The sequence below is a fragment of the Tubulanus polymorphus genome, chromosome 2 (assembly GCF_964204645.1).
Source record: "Tubulanus polymorphus chromosome 2, tnTubPoly1.2, whole genome shotgun sequence".
Taxonomy (NCBI): Eukaryota; Metazoa; Nemertea; class Palaeonemertea; order Tubulaniformes; family Tubulanidae; genus Tubulanus; species Tubulanus polymorphus.
Window position 1 is genome coordinate 18925667 of NC_134026.1, and position 15609 is coordinate 18941275.

At 38.8% G+C, this 15609-nt stretch overlaps 1 protein-coding gene across 1 annotated transcript in view; it reads left to right on the forward strand.

The window, feature by feature from the left end:
* Positions 1 to 15609, forward strand: part of LOC141900608 (stalled ribosome sensor GCN1-like) — a 54847-nt gene that overhangs the window by 6691 nt on the left and 32547 nt on the right. Inside the window, exons 10-29 of the mRNA XM_074787586.1 lie at positions 543 to 671; positions 784 to 933; positions 1859 to 1956; positions 2217 to 2292; positions 3499 to 3651; positions 4416 to 4502; positions 4603 to 4678; positions 5202 to 5361; positions 5764 to 5956; positions 6102 to 6226; positions 6416 to 6594; positions 7322 to 7412; positions 7949 to 8065; positions 8261 to 8459; positions 9178 to 9473; positions 11426 to 11650; positions 11726 to 11853; positions 13797 to 13986; positions 14261 to 14497; positions 14655 to 14849. Of these exons, the coding sequence (XP_074643687.1) occupies positions 543 to 671; positions 784 to 933; positions 1859 to 1956; positions 2217 to 2292; positions 3499 to 3651; positions 4416 to 4502; positions 4603 to 4678; positions 5202 to 5361; positions 5764 to 5956; positions 6102 to 6226; positions 6416 to 6594; positions 7322 to 7412; positions 7949 to 8065; positions 8261 to 8459; positions 9178 to 9473; positions 11426 to 11650; positions 11726 to 11853; positions 13797 to 13986; positions 14261 to 14497; positions 14655 to 14849 (3104 nt within the window). The remainder of the gene's footprint in view (positions 1 to 542; positions 672 to 783; positions 934 to 1858; positions 1957 to 2216; positions 2293 to 3498; positions 3652 to 4415; positions 4503 to 4602; positions 4679 to 5201; positions 5362 to 5763; positions 5957 to 6101; positions 6227 to 6415; positions 6595 to 7321; positions 7413 to 7948; positions 8066 to 8260; positions 8460 to 9177; positions 9474 to 11425; positions 11651 to 11725; positions 11854 to 13796; positions 13987 to 14260; positions 14498 to 14654; positions 14850 to 15609) is intronic.

Sequence of the window (15609 nt, forward strand, 5' to 3'; positions counted from 1 at the left end):
AATGTACTTACTATGACCAAAAACACTTCTCTCTAACAGGATGGATAGATTTATCCATTTAATTAGTATGAGTTATGAAAACATTATTGCACGGGTGCACATAGTAATATGTGATGATGGAAATTTATTCCCAAGATCCTGCACTGTTTATAGGGTTTTGCCAGTGATTCCTAGCTTTGGGTCATATCGTCCATTTCTTTAAAATGTATGATGACCAGAGTTAATGTATCTAGTGCCGTGTTGAAAAATTGACCATTAAAGAACGAGTCAGTTTGTAGTACAGGTGATATACCGTATTATCGTGGTGTGATATTTGGATTTCGAGACCTCTTTTCTTTCAATAATTCATTTGAATGGAACATCAGTCCCTTGTTTATTCAATATCATCATAAATTATTAAAAAAGACCATGCAGCAAATGACTCTGCACTGGTTACTCTAATATATGAAACCGAAACCTGTCAAAATTCTTGGTCAACTATTGCGCGAAATCGATTATATCACGATTGTATGCCGCAGTTGAATGAAAATGTCTATTTTTAGCTCAAGTGCATGCGAAGGACGAAGGAGTATGTAGTGAAGCAATGATTGCTACCAAGTGTTTGGCTGAACAGTGCAGTGATCCGGGCGCTATTGAGAATCTGGTGTCACATTATTTTGCCGTTTTGAATGGTAAGTTGAGAAATTTTTCAGTCAAATCTATTTGGTCAATGCTCTCAAATAATTTGTACCAGTAATTGCAATGCAAATTTTAAATATTTTTTAACGTGTTGTTATATTGTAGGAGCTGATGGCAAGCTAACGTTGACTGCCCATCGACAGAACATGGTAACAGCAATTGGCAATTTGAGTTACAATGCTGTTACATCGCAGGGCATACAAACGCTTAGTGTTGCAGTGGCTGAAATGTTCATTCCTTATCTAAAATTGGAAGGTTCGCTTTTCTTAGTTTCTGTATATTAATCACATTAATTACCATCTGAGATGAACAGTTCTATTAATAATAATAATAATTATTTATTTTTTAAAGCGCATTTCTATAAAACATTATCATTGCACTTTACATTATAAGAAGATAAGACACTAGTAGATTAAAACATTAATTGTGCAGTTTCCTAAAGTAGAAGGTCTTTAGACATGACTTAAAAACATGAGAAAGTTGGACTTTCTCGAATTTCCTTTGGTAGTACATTACATGAAATTGGTGTCATGAAAGTAAATGCATTACGGCCAGCAACAGTAATTAGGTTTAACTAAAATTGTACCATCATTGCCAGATCTAAGTGGTTGCCTATGAACATACTGAGTTAACAGCTTTGCAAATATGCAAATACACTGGAGCAATTCCAGTTCTGGGCGTTATTTGAAGACAGTGACTCTTAGTTCGCTGGTCACTTTTTAGTAATAGCTTGTTATTGCAATAGTTTTGCACTGGAATAAAATGCTATTGGCAAAATCATACAAAGCTGCCATTTACATTTCGTTAGAAAATTTACTCTTAGTCGATAATCTCAATTAATGTGCTGCGAGCATCAAGTAGTTACCCTACCATACTTCAGTCGAGAAATGATCTAGATACTTTTCACGGGCTTGCTTGCAAGGCAATTATTGCTACGACCAGCTTGACTTAAGCTTGGAAACACAGTCTTCATAGGTTGCCCATAGTTTCACAGATTTTATGCGGTTGTATTATGCGGTCCCATTCATTTCAAATTCTAAACAGGGCTCTTGTTCAGTTCCAAGTTGTGTAATGCTCTATTTCCAATCACGGTAGAAAGAGTATTGGTCTTTGGAAATTTCTGAATGTTCAGACCTTGTTATCAGAATTGATTTATGATGTATGACTCGTTGCACTTCAGTTCATGAAGGTACGCTTGTTCATTGCTTGTCGATGCTGTCTTTATGGTGTGCAAAGTTCTCAACATCAGTTCCTCCGAAACTCATAGAATGGCTAAAGGTCAGTATATTTTTCGCAGTAGGCCTAAATAAAGAAAATTGTTCTGGTAGTCAAATATCACAAAATCTTAATAAGGTTTCTGGCCCAGATAGTTGAACGTATCAACCGGCATTTGAATGCCAACTAGTAACAATTAATTGACAAGTAACAATAGTATTAAGGTTCATTGAACATGTTTTTCTGATGATTTTGCTGTTATTGTAGGACTAGTCACTTACATGTATTGAAAAATAATTGTGTTGTATCGTTTTTATTTGCAGACTGGTATTGGTTTGAAAGTATCAACATCGGCTGTTAGAAATGCTTATCTTCAATGCATGAATTCCGCATTCCATGGTATATGTCCTTTTCATCTACATTTAACCCTTTTAAGTGCCGGAAGGTTTGTCGAAAGTGGGTCTCGGATTGCTGTGGGGACCATTGTTTTCCAATGATTTTACAAGATATTTTCCATAAGGCGTAAACAAGTCATATAATTCATATAACATGTCCTACTACTATTATCACAAAAAGTTATGGTAACTGCTTGAATAAGTGTCTTGAAAAGTTGGGTTCTATGCTAGGCTACCATAGAAATGCACCCTGTACCCCGATCTCATTTTTGAGTATTGACAACTACTGTCGAGATCATGGAAACGTACAAGCCTATTGCAGGGATGAGAATTCCCCGCGGTTACCCGCGGATTTTGGTATTGAAAAATATCAATTTTCCAAATAGTCCGAAATGATGTAAAAGTATGTGGGGGTGATGATCTCATTCAATTGGTCTGGCGCGATCGGTAATCAGGTGAACTGTAATCAACCGTAAAAGCGTTCAGTGCCTGTTTACTTATCGTCGCGTAAAAGTATATTCATTGCAACACTGATTTTGTATCTACATTTGTACTACGATGAGTGTGTATGTATTTTATTGATCGGTTGCAGACACAGGCAACAATAGTAATGTACATAGGCCTACTTACTGTTGCTGCACGCCTGGCGAACGCCTTCAGATATTATACACTACTGGGTGATGATTTTTAGTGAGCATTTTTAACTGCAATAATTCAGGGCTTGACCCGTAATGCATGAGATACGAAATGTCATCGAATGAGGATGTACCACATTGGAACAAGCCATTACCTTCCAAAATATAATAGTCGTTCATGGGTTCAGGATCGCTCTAAGTGCTCGGAAAAAGCTTTTAATTTCTAGAATTTTCTCAACAAAAACAAACCGCATATTTTATAGGTCGACGTTCTCATCTCTGCTATTGATAACACCTCATTTACACAAGTTTGACGGAAAGCTTTGTCATTTTCTTGCTGAAATGTCATTTTATGATTCGACCATGTCCCAGCAACCTAGTTTACCTTCGCAAATTTGACCCACAATCATAACGGACTAGTAGAGTCCCGGAAAGTGTCACAATACTCTGCTCGCTACTGATGCTAAGACGTTGAAATAACATCAAAATGATCGACTGGAATTTATGGGATATATATGATTGATGGCAAATTTTGAATGTGTTTCGCGTTTAGCAAGTCAACATTCATTTTGCAGGGGACACGCTACAACAAGCTGCCGAAGTATTACCGATCCTTATCCAGACCGTTGAGAAAGCGTGCAACCAATCTTCACAGATACAACTTGTAAGCGAGGCCATCAGCGCAAGCTATTTGATAATTCGACTATCGTTGGTGGATGTACAAGCAGGTTTGTTTCCCAAAATATTAGAAATCCTCTGAAGGCACTGAAGCATACAGAGTATAATGATAAAGGTTATATATAATAGGTTAACTATGATAATAGACAAGTTTGAGCAATACAACAATTTATTATATACACTTACTACAAATACCTGAATGATTATACAATGGTAATAAACGAATCTATAAAAGCAAAACAAGTTATTATATAGTATATACACTTTAGACTGGTGTACTTAAATGATTATATACTATCAAAGCCTTCAGTGATGAATTTTCCAATGACTTTTTGTGGACGTATGTTTTGCGAGATTTATCAAATGTCTTATAGTAATACGTTATGTCTTAATGGTAGATAATGCATATTAAGTAAAATGAACAGAAATATGTACTGATAGAGGTTGTGCAGCCCTTTGCTGTTTAGCTCATTTGGGCCAGGGCAACCATTGTTAGCGTGATACAGCTTGCATTTCTTATCCATGAAACTAGGGTGTGAGGATTGGGGGCTGGTGAAATATCCGCTGCTATTGACAATGGATGTCATCGTACATAAAGTATGACTATCGGGGTGGCCATCATTCTTAACCATTATTGTGACTCGATGAAGTGAAATCGCACTGTGAAGTCGAGTCGTAGTTGCCCTATTTGGAAGAAACTTTTCTGTAGTAGGCCTATAAGAGGTCGTATTGATTAGACGAATCTTTGTAGCGCTAATTCTGCAATTTTCAATATAACTAAGTATTATTCAGCAAAAAATCATGTTTCTTTCAGAATCTAAACTGACGTCATTCTGGAATATTCTTTTTAACAAACGGATATTCCTGAACAACAAGTTTCTCATCGCTGCCAGTAATGATGGTAAGTACATGTATATCATAAAGTTGCAATGATTACTTGACACTCATACACACATAGTTGCACATACGTACTTATCTAATTCTCTATTCGATGTTTACAGCTTTGATAATACTGGCATCGATTGTTGAAAGACTGATCATGGACTTCCCTCAGAAAATGAACGAAACTTCATCTGGGTACGTAGATCCTAGTTGACCCCTTTTTAATCTGTCCCTCGGTCTTTAAACCTGGTCCTTATATTACAACCAATTGAGCATACCCGGTAATGATGGTCCTGTCAACCATCGTTATCGAGTGTGCTCAGTACCACAACAATAAAACTTTGCTGGATATTCATTTCGTTTAGGGCCCTACTATTTATCATTATCAGCTCGACAAAAGATTTGCAAGTGACAGCATAGCGTCTGATGGAGACACCATAACATCCTGAAACTTGCTCAGGTTTCGTGCAACATTTGTTCTTTTATGTCGTTCAAATTTTGGCAATATTGCCTGGCTAAATTCCAAAATTGTGTGGTTTTTGCAAGATTTGTTATGAGTTTTGTAGATTTTGGAAATTAATTGCGATAGAGAAAATATTCCTGCCATTATCCCGCTCATGATTGCATAGTGTTGTCATACAACATGATTGGTCCTGATCGTGATCTGAACAAATATGGTTAATTTAGATTAATTTTTGACACTTTTTGCTCATTTCAGACCATTCTATGCTACAATGCTTCATTGCCTTATTCATCCAGCGTTCAAAGTTCGGCAGCATGCCCAAATGTGTCTGAAGAAAGTATTGTCGATTCTTGGTGGAGCTAAAATCTCACTTGCACTTTTGAAACAGTACAAAGTTACACTTGATGCTGAAGAGGTAAGGAGATCATAATTTGCATAGATTTTGATCATCTTCGGGCGCACTGATCGGTCCGAAAATCTAATCCATGACTGGCCCCTAGTTTTACCTAAGTGTAACATCTAATATAGGTCAATTCTTTATGGGTTTGTATCTTCCGCTGAGAATCTGTGGTAACTATTTTCAAGTTGAATTATCTAGCAACTAGATCAATTCAATAAATGAATGTAGAATGATTAAAATTGAACTCGTTTTGCTGTCACAGTGTTCTAGCTTAAAGATATGGATCTTTGCCAAGTTTGCCACCATTTTCATACCGTATTTGAAGTACCGGTATGCTGTTAATTAGTTAATACTGGCTTGTTGTTAGCCTAAGCTGTGTGATTCATGGGCAAATATTTACAGAAAATTTTATTCCAGGAATCTGCGAGAAGCATTGTGCCATCTTCATCAGTTGAGATCAGTTCTGGAGAAGGGCTTGTAGAGAAACCAAGAAATGCCCGCTTGTTTGCTGACGCTATGGTCCAAATCAGCAATGTGAAGGATCCCGAAATGAGAGACGCCAAAGATTTGGGCATTGCAACATTGATTTTGTCCCACCATGAATTGATAGGTAATGATTTTCTTGGTTCGCTTGTCAATCATGCTGGGGTTGAATCATCTTCCCTCGGCAAGGATTCGAATCTGATTGCATTGCTACACTCACCCACAGCACGAACCAAGTGCGCAGGTACATGTGTATGTGTATTTTTTTTCAGTTCAAACGAATATCGATTGCTGGACTGAGATAATGGCCTCGTTGAAGTTGGATGCTGGTGCTTTTATTCGTGCTAAAAAGGATGAGATTCTGCAGCTTATCACCGAAATCAAACCAGTTACCAAGGTAACTACAGTTGATCTGCGGTTAACTTCTACCGTATATACAGAACATTCATTTACGACCAACTTGCGAATAGATCTACGTATAATTTTACAAATATCCTAAGTGTGGACGATAAAATGGGGCCTCAACTTGTTTCTTCTGCAAATAGTTGATGGTTGGATGTAATCTTTGTTGAATTTTTATTTTCAGTCGGTTGAAAATACGTTGAAAACGTTGTGCAGAATTGAACCGAATTCGATACTGCCGGGAATAGTTCAACACGTGCAGCCGGTGCTTCGCAGTACATCTTCAGTGAACGTTCGCGTCGAAGAATATGAAATCATGAAGACACCAGATGGTGTGCTGTACAATACGTCTGTCATAAATAGGTATCTATACTATGAATATATCTATACTATAATCTATACTATGAATAGCGGTAGCAGTCCAATTTATCTCATGTATCTTTGTAATTTACTCTATGTATCTTTGTGATTTTCGCGTGCTGATAGCTATATCTGCTTCAACTGGTGCAACGGTTATTTCATAAGACCAGAACAATTATGTGGCTGCAATAAACCTGAAAACATTTCAGGCATCAGCAGCAATATTGTGTACAAAACCCTGCCACACTAGCCCGAGTGTGCAGCTACATGCGCAGCTTAGAGAGGATGTCAATATCAGCCAATCAGATATTCTGTCTAACATATTTTAGCCTGGTTTTCCAATTTATTGTTTTTCCGCGGAATTTGCCTCAGTAATTGTACAATGAGTTATCTGATTGTGAGTTTTCCTGTGGCAAACCCTTTTAGTTTTGACTTATGGTCTCCACGGTTTTTTGGCTAGTGTGTATATGATATTGAATACTCTATGAATAGTCTATGGTTAACTGTATTTTGTGGCCAATAAGCTGAGGGCTGTTTTTGGATAAGCCTAAAATACATGCATTTTAGTTGAGCCCTATGAGCCAAATATCTAACGTAGCGAATGGGTTAATCAACTAACACTTGTTAACAATCTAACTTCAATTGAAGTAGATTCCTGGGACTACCGTTGATACAAAAGGGCATTTGCACTTAAGGCAATTCATTAAACTGTTTGTATCTAATTTTTCAGTGTCACTCAAGAAGTTGATGATAAAAATGTAAAGAGAGAAAGCAAACTCTATTCGTATGAAGACCAATTGGCTGATCTGGAATATAAAAAGGTTATTAACCACTTGACACATTGAGTGCCTGCTATGAATTAACTCGTTCTTCTGGTTCTGTCACCGGTGCCGTCTACGAATATATTCGTAAAGATTCCTCATATTTACAATAATATATTAAACACTCTGGCTCACAGGAATGACATAGTTCCCGGTTGGCTGGCAATATGAACAAACTCTGCTTCATTCTCTGTGCTCCTTGGTCAGTTCCGAGCAAAAGCTGACTATGTAACTGCACAAGTAAAACTGTGTGTGAATGTTGAATCAAACTATGTCTAGCAGGTGATTGTGGGTATCCCGCAATGAAAGTGTACCATGCCATATGATGAACTTAAATTATGCAATGGAAAGACATGGATAATGATGTCATAGGGCGTGTTGATAATACACACTCAACCGAAGTCAACCAAAGTTTACCAATATCAGTTTTTTTTTCACAAAAAGGGAAAAGTAGTTCTTACTGCTCAAACTGATCTTTGACTAAAGTGAATCATGACGTTAACGATTATGCACGAGTTGGTAATTGTATTTCATAGGAGATGGAGCGAAAAAAGAAAGGAAACAAAGGCGAAGTGAAGCTTACTAAGAAACAGGAGGAATTAAAACAAGAGCAACTCAAAAAGGAAAAAGAGATCAGAGATCGGTTGAAAAGTGTACGTATGAAAAGATGATTTGATCTGTAAAACTTTTTGTGGTACATGTACATGCACTATGTAGTTTTGTTCCATCCACCCACCCTTAACTGTTGGCAGAGAAAGGGTTAAGCGGTTGGTTGCGGAAATAAAGTAATGATATTCATCCTTTTCGTGAATGTCGTGAAGCAATATCTTTTTATTTTTACTTTACAGTGCGATATGAAATTATCCGATGTTTGTGCCATCTTGAGCGCGTGTCTGGCCGGAAATGCTGAACAGTTTGGAATCTACATGCCCGAATTGTTAGGCGACATAATGCCGTTGTTTAAATCACCTCTCGCTGCTCCTCGCGTACGTGATTTGTACTTAGATATGAAACGTGCTGTATTTGGTGAAGAATACAAAGTGCTTGGTAAGTCAATCATCATATACATGCATCACTCATTTTCATTTCATCTTTAAAAGTAGCGTTGGATTGCGATGTGGCAGAAGAGATTGTTATGTACTTTTGCGAATCATTCTTTTTCGATCAACATTCCTCGAAAGCGAAGTCTATCTATCTAATCATCAGGGGCATTCCGCAATGTTGTGAATCGAACTAAGATTTTTTGCTAGTCATGTAATGATCAGTTCGAGTAATGTGATCAGTTTTCAAACCGAGTTCGTAGTTGTTTGAAATAAGTTGTACTACATTCGTATCATTGGTCCAATTTTTTCAACATGATTTGTTTGAAGCCATACTTTTGTCTTCTCGGACATGAAGATATGGGGCCAAAAGGCTGGTGCAATACAATAAATATGCCGGGTATGCATGTGAAGATGTAGTGTGTATGAAATGCTATAGAGTGGTGTGAATATACAGCATTTTACTTCAACAAATCCACAGCCATTCAGGAGCTAATATTGATAATACATTTTGTATACGTACATCAATATTTGTAAATAAAGATAACAGATATCGAACAGGCAATTAGGAATCCATTCAGATAGTCAGCCATTTGGTAACTGGGCGATCCATGCTTGCTTCATGAAATACAATTTATTTGGTATTCACTGTACAACATATCGATCCCAAAATATTCCTAACGATAACCGGTGATGCATAATTTGAATTGTCCTCTTTTAAAAAGGTTGTCTCCTCTCAAATGTCACCCTCCGTTTGATGAAGCCGCAATGTCAACTGGATCAATGGTGGACGCAAGAACCGCTGAAATTGCAAACGGTCAAAACTATGAAATTGCTACATGAGAAAACAAGCAAATCGCCATTCAGCGCTGCGGCGTTTGCCTACTGTTTCTATCTAATCAGAGCTGTGCTGAAAGATAATGGAGCAGTCGTCGGAGGAAGCATTGAAGTGCAAAAACTGGCGATCGAGGTTGTCCGTGTTCATGCACAAATTCGCTGTTCTGATCCAGAAGATGTACTGGTAAGTTGAAATTAAGCTCATTATTTAAGAAATCTGCAGATCTGTGACTAGAGATGTTAACGTAAGGTTGCTAATATTAGACAGTGCCTTACTACGGGCTCGTGTATGTTATTGTTGCAGCCGAAACACTCCAATCCCTCCTAGAAGACCGGCGGCTGCTGTTCAGGGTCGTTCTGCTTTTGCCCGGAACTTGTTGCCAAGACGTCCCCTCCTACTTCCACACTCTGTAACAGTAAAACGGTCAATGTCGGTCGACGTCGGTCCTCGCGTTGAGAACGGACAACAGTGCTTAATTCAGTGAACTCCCTACACAAACGTTTCGGTCCTTGTCGGCCCTCGCGTGAGGACATTTGACTCGTCTTTCCCACGCGGAGAATGTCGAGAGACGACGGTTCCCGCGTTGAGAACCAAACGGCGGTGTTCTCACCAGCGAACATGAACGGTAGACACGTCTCTCTCGCTCAAATGATGTCGAGCGACGTTGGTCCTCTCGTTGAGGATCGAACAGCAGTGCCCCCTTAGCGAGCTTCTCGCACGATTGATGTCAAGCGATGTCGGTCCTCTCGTTGAGGATCGAACAGCAACGCCCCCTTAGTGAGCTTCTCGCACGAGCGGTGTCGTTCCTCTCGTTGAGGGTCGAACAGCAGCGCCCCCTTAGCGAGCTTCTCGCACGATTGATGTCGAGCGATGTCGTTCCTCTCGTTGATGGTCGAACAGCAGCGCCCCCTTAGTGAGCTTCTCGCACGATCGATGTCGAGCGATGTCGGTCCTCTTGTTGAGGGTCAAACAGCAGCGCCCCCTTAGCGAGCTTCTCGCACGATCGATGTCCAGCGATGTCGGTCCTCTCGTTGAGGATCGAACAGTAGCGACTACTTCAGCGGACGGGTACGGTGGACACGCCAGCACACTCCGCCTAGGAAGACTCCAACTCCTGCTCCTGACAACTAGAGATTAAAATAAAAAGCATAGACTGATAGAATATGCAGTAGTTTTATTATGACCGTCTCCCCGAACAGCCAGTTTTCGACTGGCTAAACAACTCCTGAAAACCATTAAATAATTGCATTTCATACATATTTCATTACCATCCCCCCTTAACAAGTACAAATAAATATAATCAACACAAATAACATTTATCAGATAATACTACAAACCATGCTTCTCTTACCGAACATTTGTATACATACCTGCTCCCATGAGAGCAAACCAGTACTAATTACAATTGGCCGAACGGAAGTAGCCTCAAGAAAACCCCGGGAAAAATAATCGCATCCGAAACGCTAAATAAATCGCCCCAGCCCCTAACAACATACCCCGGCCAAGCCGCGACGCACCATAGCCAATAACGGAATATCTTAAGAAAAAACAGGGACTCACCTAGTGATTAAAATAAAAAGCATAGACTGATAGAATATGCAGTAGTTTTATTATGACCGTCTCCCCGAACAGCCAGTTTTCGACTGCCTAAACAACTCCGGAAGACGACTCCCCTCCGCCTGCGGACTACCACCCGGACCCAAGATGGCAGCACCATCTAATACCCGACTGTACAAGTAACACTACCATATTATACGGAATTTTACCAATCTGACATGTAGATCATAACTTAATACCCGAAAAAAGTCCTTTTAAAAGATCCCCCTTCAACATTCCTCAATGCATTGTAACGCTTATTGAGGTTACTGTAAAAATAGAAAATTCTGTACTCCAATTCAAGTTCGTGCATATGTTATGCAAATAATTGTATAAACAATAGCTAGCCAAGTTTTCCGAACAAGAAACACTGTTCAGAACTGTTTTTTCAGTGGTATAAATTGCCACACATTGCTGAACATCTCTCGGAAAACATTCCAAACGATATTTTGAGGGGTAACGTGTGCTGGGCTTAAAAGGAAGCGGTTTCCCATTTTCTCTGATACATATACACTAGGTTGTTTATATATTTATTTTAGCACGGTGCTGAGCTACTTCCTCGTCGTGATATGCTTGAAATGTTGGTGTCTATATTGAACTCATCGTCCAGTAAAGTACAACAGGTGGCTCAGGCGGCGTTATTTGCCGTCGCTGAATGTGGCAGTGGTATGGATGGCTGCGCGGCTGCTGAACAAAATGAAATCGACATATTGTTGAGAGCCTTGAAATCACCGAGGACCGCCACTCGAGAATCAGCATTACTTGTGAGTAAACAAACTCCGGAAAGACCCAAACTGGAAATTTACGATGATCCATTAAGTTTTATTTATTTTCTGAAGGCTCTGAACATAATGATTGTATTGTTGCCAACACCTACCGATGATCCGAAGAATGGCTTCATAGTTGCACAAAGGATTCTCGTCGCCAAATGTGACCCGGAAGAAAATGTACAAAAACCAGCTGATAAGTATGTGGTATTTTCTGATTTAGATAGTACCAGTAGATGTTAGATGGAATAAGCTTTACCTGTTGAGTTCAATATTTATTCCTCAAGAATCACATGCATAAAATGGTACAAAATTTCGTATTTGAAATAGAATGTGTACCTGACGTCACTAACAGCTATTGCCTTTGAACACTTCTATCTAGCCCATTTCATCTATCCGTCCATCAATATGTGGACAGAATCCCATTTTGTTGTAAAGTTTTTCGACATTCTTCGGTCTTGATGTTAGGTTTTTAGCCCACTTGGGACTTTTAGTCCCAGCGGGCTATTGCGTTCACTTTTCGTCCGTCATCTGTCCGTTCGTCCGTAGACGGAATCCAGTTATTTTGGGAAGTTTTGAAGACGCTACAAGGTAACGTCTTGATATTTGGGTTACACATGTATCTACACAAAATCAGCACTTTTTACACATTTTTTAACTTTTTGAGGGAAATTTTGAAGACGCTTTGATCAATTACCTTGATCTTTCGGATATATGTGACCCCCCCCCCCCCCCCAGGGCCCATCAACATAACAAAAATTGGGTCGGTCGAACTCAAGATGGCCGTCCTATGACCTTTTTAGTGCCCAAAAATGTTAATTTTGGCCCGTAGCTTCCTACTGGTTTGCCATTTCTCATTGCATTTTGTGATGGGTATTCTTTGGAAAGGGATGTTTTATACCTGAGACAGGTATTTTTCATCAGCCAATTACGACGCAATTGGTGGCCATCTTTGTGTCACCAGTACTCATTCGTAAGTGGGAAGAAGTTTTTCCACATTATATTGATACCTAAGCGTATTTTGCTACCACAATCAATTGGAAAGTTGTAGCTCATAACGTGTTCTATGATTGTGGTGAGTTTCAAGGTAATTGGATTTCGTATATGGCCACCAGGGGGCGTTGAATAATACAATATCTTAGCATTTCTTTATCATATTCGTACCTATGCATATTTTGTAACCACAATCAATTGGAAAGTTGTAGCTCATGACATCATCTATGATTGTTGCGAGTTTTAAGGACATTAGTTTTTCTAAATGGTCACCAGGGGGCGTTGAATAGTAGAATAACTTAGTATTTCCTAATTATATCGGTACCTAGGCATATTTTGTTACCATGATCAATTGCAAAGTTGTAGTTCATGACATGTTCTATGATTGTGGTGAGTTTCGAGGTCATTGGGTTTTGAATATGGTCACCAGGGGGCGTTGAATAGTAGAATGACTTAGTATTTCCATATTAAATTGGTAACGAGGCATATTTTGTTATCACAATCAATTACAAAATCGTAGCTGCTGACATGTTCTATGATTGTGGTGAGTTTCAAGGTCATTGGTTTTTGTAAATGGTCACCAGGGGGCGTTGAATATTGAAATTGTTAGATTGTTGAGCATTTGAAACCACTTCCCAAGTGGGCATGGTGTCCCTGGACCCCTAGTTATCAGTTTACTAAAAACGTTCTAGGCTAACTAATGTGTAAAGAAACACCACAATTCTTGTGCAAAATAACTTGTGCATAAACTAGTGTTACATCAATGGAATTTGATTCAGAATTTATTTTCTGCTTTTCACAAATTCATTAAAATCAATATCTGAAGAAATCGCATAGCCTAAATGATTAGGACTGAAGAAAAAAATGTGTACGTTGATATTGGTTCTTTCCAACTGTCTGTTACTATTTGATAAGAAACTATTGTGGTGTATCCTTCAATTTTTGCACTACAGTATGTTCCCTGGGCATCACGATTTACGTGTCTGAAACTTCTGATTTTCTTGACAAAGTCTTAAAAGTCCATGCAGCTCTTGTTCGGTGGATATTTTTCAATTGCTGATACTCAATCTTTGTGTTATATTTTCATATTATCAATTCGCATAACTCGCTTTGTTTTGAAGTGCTTGTAACTTAAATCTCAAACCGCCAGGTTATGGGAAGACATGGGCCTGGACCTCCTACCAGAGATGTGTTGTGGTCTAGTAGACGATCTTGTATACCATGAAGAAGTGATTCGAAAAGCTGCATCGGAGGCACTGGCATTGTGTTTAGAGGAATTCAGTGATCAAACATCGAACGTGCTAGAAATCATCATGGAAAAGTACGAAAAGAAACTCTACGTAAGTTATATTATATTTTCTTTTCTTTGTCGTCTACAAAAAATTCTACCTTGTGGTCTGGAGATCTGTCCAGAATATTACTAGTTCACAAAATGGTGTGTGTTGCTTATTCTTATACATCGCTGCCATTGCCTAGTATCTAATATTCGTTCTTTAAGTTTAAAAGTTATACAATATTGACGGCAATCTTCATCTCTGGCAGTTAACGCCTTATTTTGACGATCATTGTCTCATCTGGCAATGTGCGATCAAATTTTTTTTTGTGATTTCGTAGAGACCACCACCAGTTTTAGACAACTTTGGCAGAAAGGTTTCCGAACAGGGTCCGGATGAATGGGCAGCGCGCAGTGGCCTAGCATTGGCGCTCGGCAAGATGTCGCCTTCAGTTCCCGAGGATCAAATAGAGAGGGTGTTCCACTTTTTTGTGTCCAAAGGTCTGCTTGATCGAAATGATCGTGTCAGGAAACATATGTTAGATGCAGCTGTAGCTGCTCTCGATAAACATGGAAAGGTAAATCTTTCAACCTGATTCTTCATTGTCCGAATGCGGCCAATTGCAAAAATTGCAAAAATCTTCTAACAAGATGGATCGCTTATTTCCCAATATTAATGACACAGTAGATTTGTTGTTTTAAGCATCTCAATTAATCTTGGTCTTCTTTAACCAGCAAAACGTCGGCATATTGCTGCCCGTGTTCGAAATATTTCTACAAGAAGCCCCAGATTCGGCTAGTTACGATTCGGTACGTCAGAGTGTAGTCGTTCTAATGGGATCGTTGGCACGGCATCTCGACAAAGATGACCCGAAAGTGAAGCCAATTGTGGGAAAATTGATCGATACTTTGTCCACACCTTCACAGCAGGTATGTTCCGTAAATACTTATTTTGCCTCAACATTATCGAGACAAAACATATTTCAAATTTGATGGATAAAATTTCAGTTGGTTTGTATGTGTGACTATAACAGTTCATAAATGACAGGGTTGAAAATGTGTATGCGATGTGAGGAAAATAACAACAGGTTTTAACTCATTGTCTTGATATTCAATGATGTCCCTATTTTTGGACTGCTCCAAGTTTTTGTCGAATTCATCTAACTTCTAGTGAAAAGTCTGTGGAAACCACAGGTATTTTTTAGCCCAAGAACTACTACCAAGAATTTTTTTGATCTTTTGGTTCGGTGGGCGTCACGCAATCGTTTTCGATTATCAAAATAGCCATTGCACCAGTTCATGCATATACAGTGGAACCTCGTTATAATGAACTCGGATACAAAATTCATCGGATATAGCAAATATAGACTTTCGTCCCTAGTAAGACAATTTGATTGATATCATACTGGATATAATAAACATATATTGTGGTCCCGTTAAGTTTGCTGTAACGACGTTCCACTGTACATATGTATCTATCAAAATACATAGGTACAGTAACCACTGAGTTAGGAATCATTTCTCTGTAATGCAGCAAAAGATTCAGTGACAATTCAAATATTTAAATATTATGCATCTGTTATGCATCAATATTTAATGGTGGTGATCGTTGATTTTGCCATAATTTAAATAAAACTACGAATGTTTTCACATTTGCTGTATATACATTTGCTCAATAAGCCAAGCTTTT